The sequence below is a fragment of the Haplochromis burtoni genome, unplaced genomic scaffold (assembly GCF_018398535.1).
Source record: "Haplochromis burtoni strain Fernald_Lab_line unplaced genomic scaffold, NCSU_Asbu1 Contig_851, whole genome shotgun sequence".
In the NCBI taxonomy this organism is placed as follows: domain Eukaryota; kingdom Metazoa; phylum Chordata; class Actinopteri; order Cichliformes; family Cichlidae; genus Haplochromis; species Haplochromis burtoni.
In genome coordinates, this window is record NW_024583212.1 from 138633 (window position 1) to 139645 (window position 1013).

Sequence of the window (1013 nt, forward strand, 5' to 3'; positions counted from 1 at the left end):
GCTATGAACATTTTCATGATCTTAGTTATTTTTAAACCAGATGTCGTATCAAACTTTGAAAATCATCGGCTCGTGATTTGTGAATGAAAAGTCAAGAACCAATAAGCATAGACTGATTTCACCTGCTCTAAAGGGAATCATAACTTACACACTGAACATCACTTCGTTTTCAGCATGACCTGAAACTGGCGAATGAGACCATAACCTCGACATGAAAGTGTTTAATGTGGTCACAAACCCTGAGAGCCGGTGTTTGTTTCCCATAGAGCTGAAACAGAGGAGCTGCTGGCTATGACACACTGACACTTCTGTGGCTTCACCCTTTCTAACCTGTTATTAATGTTTGCCTTGGCTTTGTTGTCTTCTGATAGGCCACCACACACTGGGTCCCAGCCAACCAGAACCTATTATTACAAGGACTTCTTCCCACCCCTTAGTCCCAGAGCAAACAGGACCCATGCTAACGCGTAGCGCCTCCTGTCGAGAGCCGTCTATGACCAATATGAAGAGAGCCAGTGCTGAAGTGGAGGTGATAAGTCCGTCCAGTCCGTTAGGCAACCGTGACAACATGATGACCTTCAGCAGCAGCACACTGCCAAGGTAGCTGTTTTTTAATGAGTCCATAGTCATAGTTGCACTTTGGAATATCTAGTTTTTTATTGTTTTAGTTGAAAAGAGATCATGTTTATTTTATCCATTTTTTCAGTAATTTTTTCCAGCAAGTAAAATTGTCTGTTTTAGAGATTCTGGAAAGTAAGGAGTTGCAGACCAAGACGAGCTGTCTGCAGAGTCCATGATCTTTGGATCGTTATAAACCGTGGAATAATGGCAATGATTGGGAAACCTGATGTAGTTTCATGTTGAGGGAGTGTTGATGGGCAATATGAGGCTGATGGGTCATTGTCACCACCTCGACAACGTTCGGGGGGGTGGGTGTCATGGACACCTACGTTTGTGAGCGTAGGTGTCCATGACTTCAACGTCACAGGTCACGAATTCTTGTCAATGTGATA

The 1013-nt window shown here is 43.5% G+C and overlaps 1 protein-coding gene across 1 annotated transcript in view; it reads left to right on the top strand.

Annotated features, from left to right (window-relative positions):
- LOC102311988 (2-lysophosphatidate phosphatase PLPPR4) overlaps positions 1–600 on the top strand; it is a gene marked incomplete at its 3' end in the record, with an annotated part of 66903 nt that extends 66303 nt beyond the window's left edge. The window contains 1 exon segment of the mRNA XM_005950773.2: positions 372–600. Coding sequence (XP_005950835.2) covers positions 372–600 — 229 coding nt within the window.
- Between the last annotated feature and the right edge of the window lie 413 nt (positions 601–1013).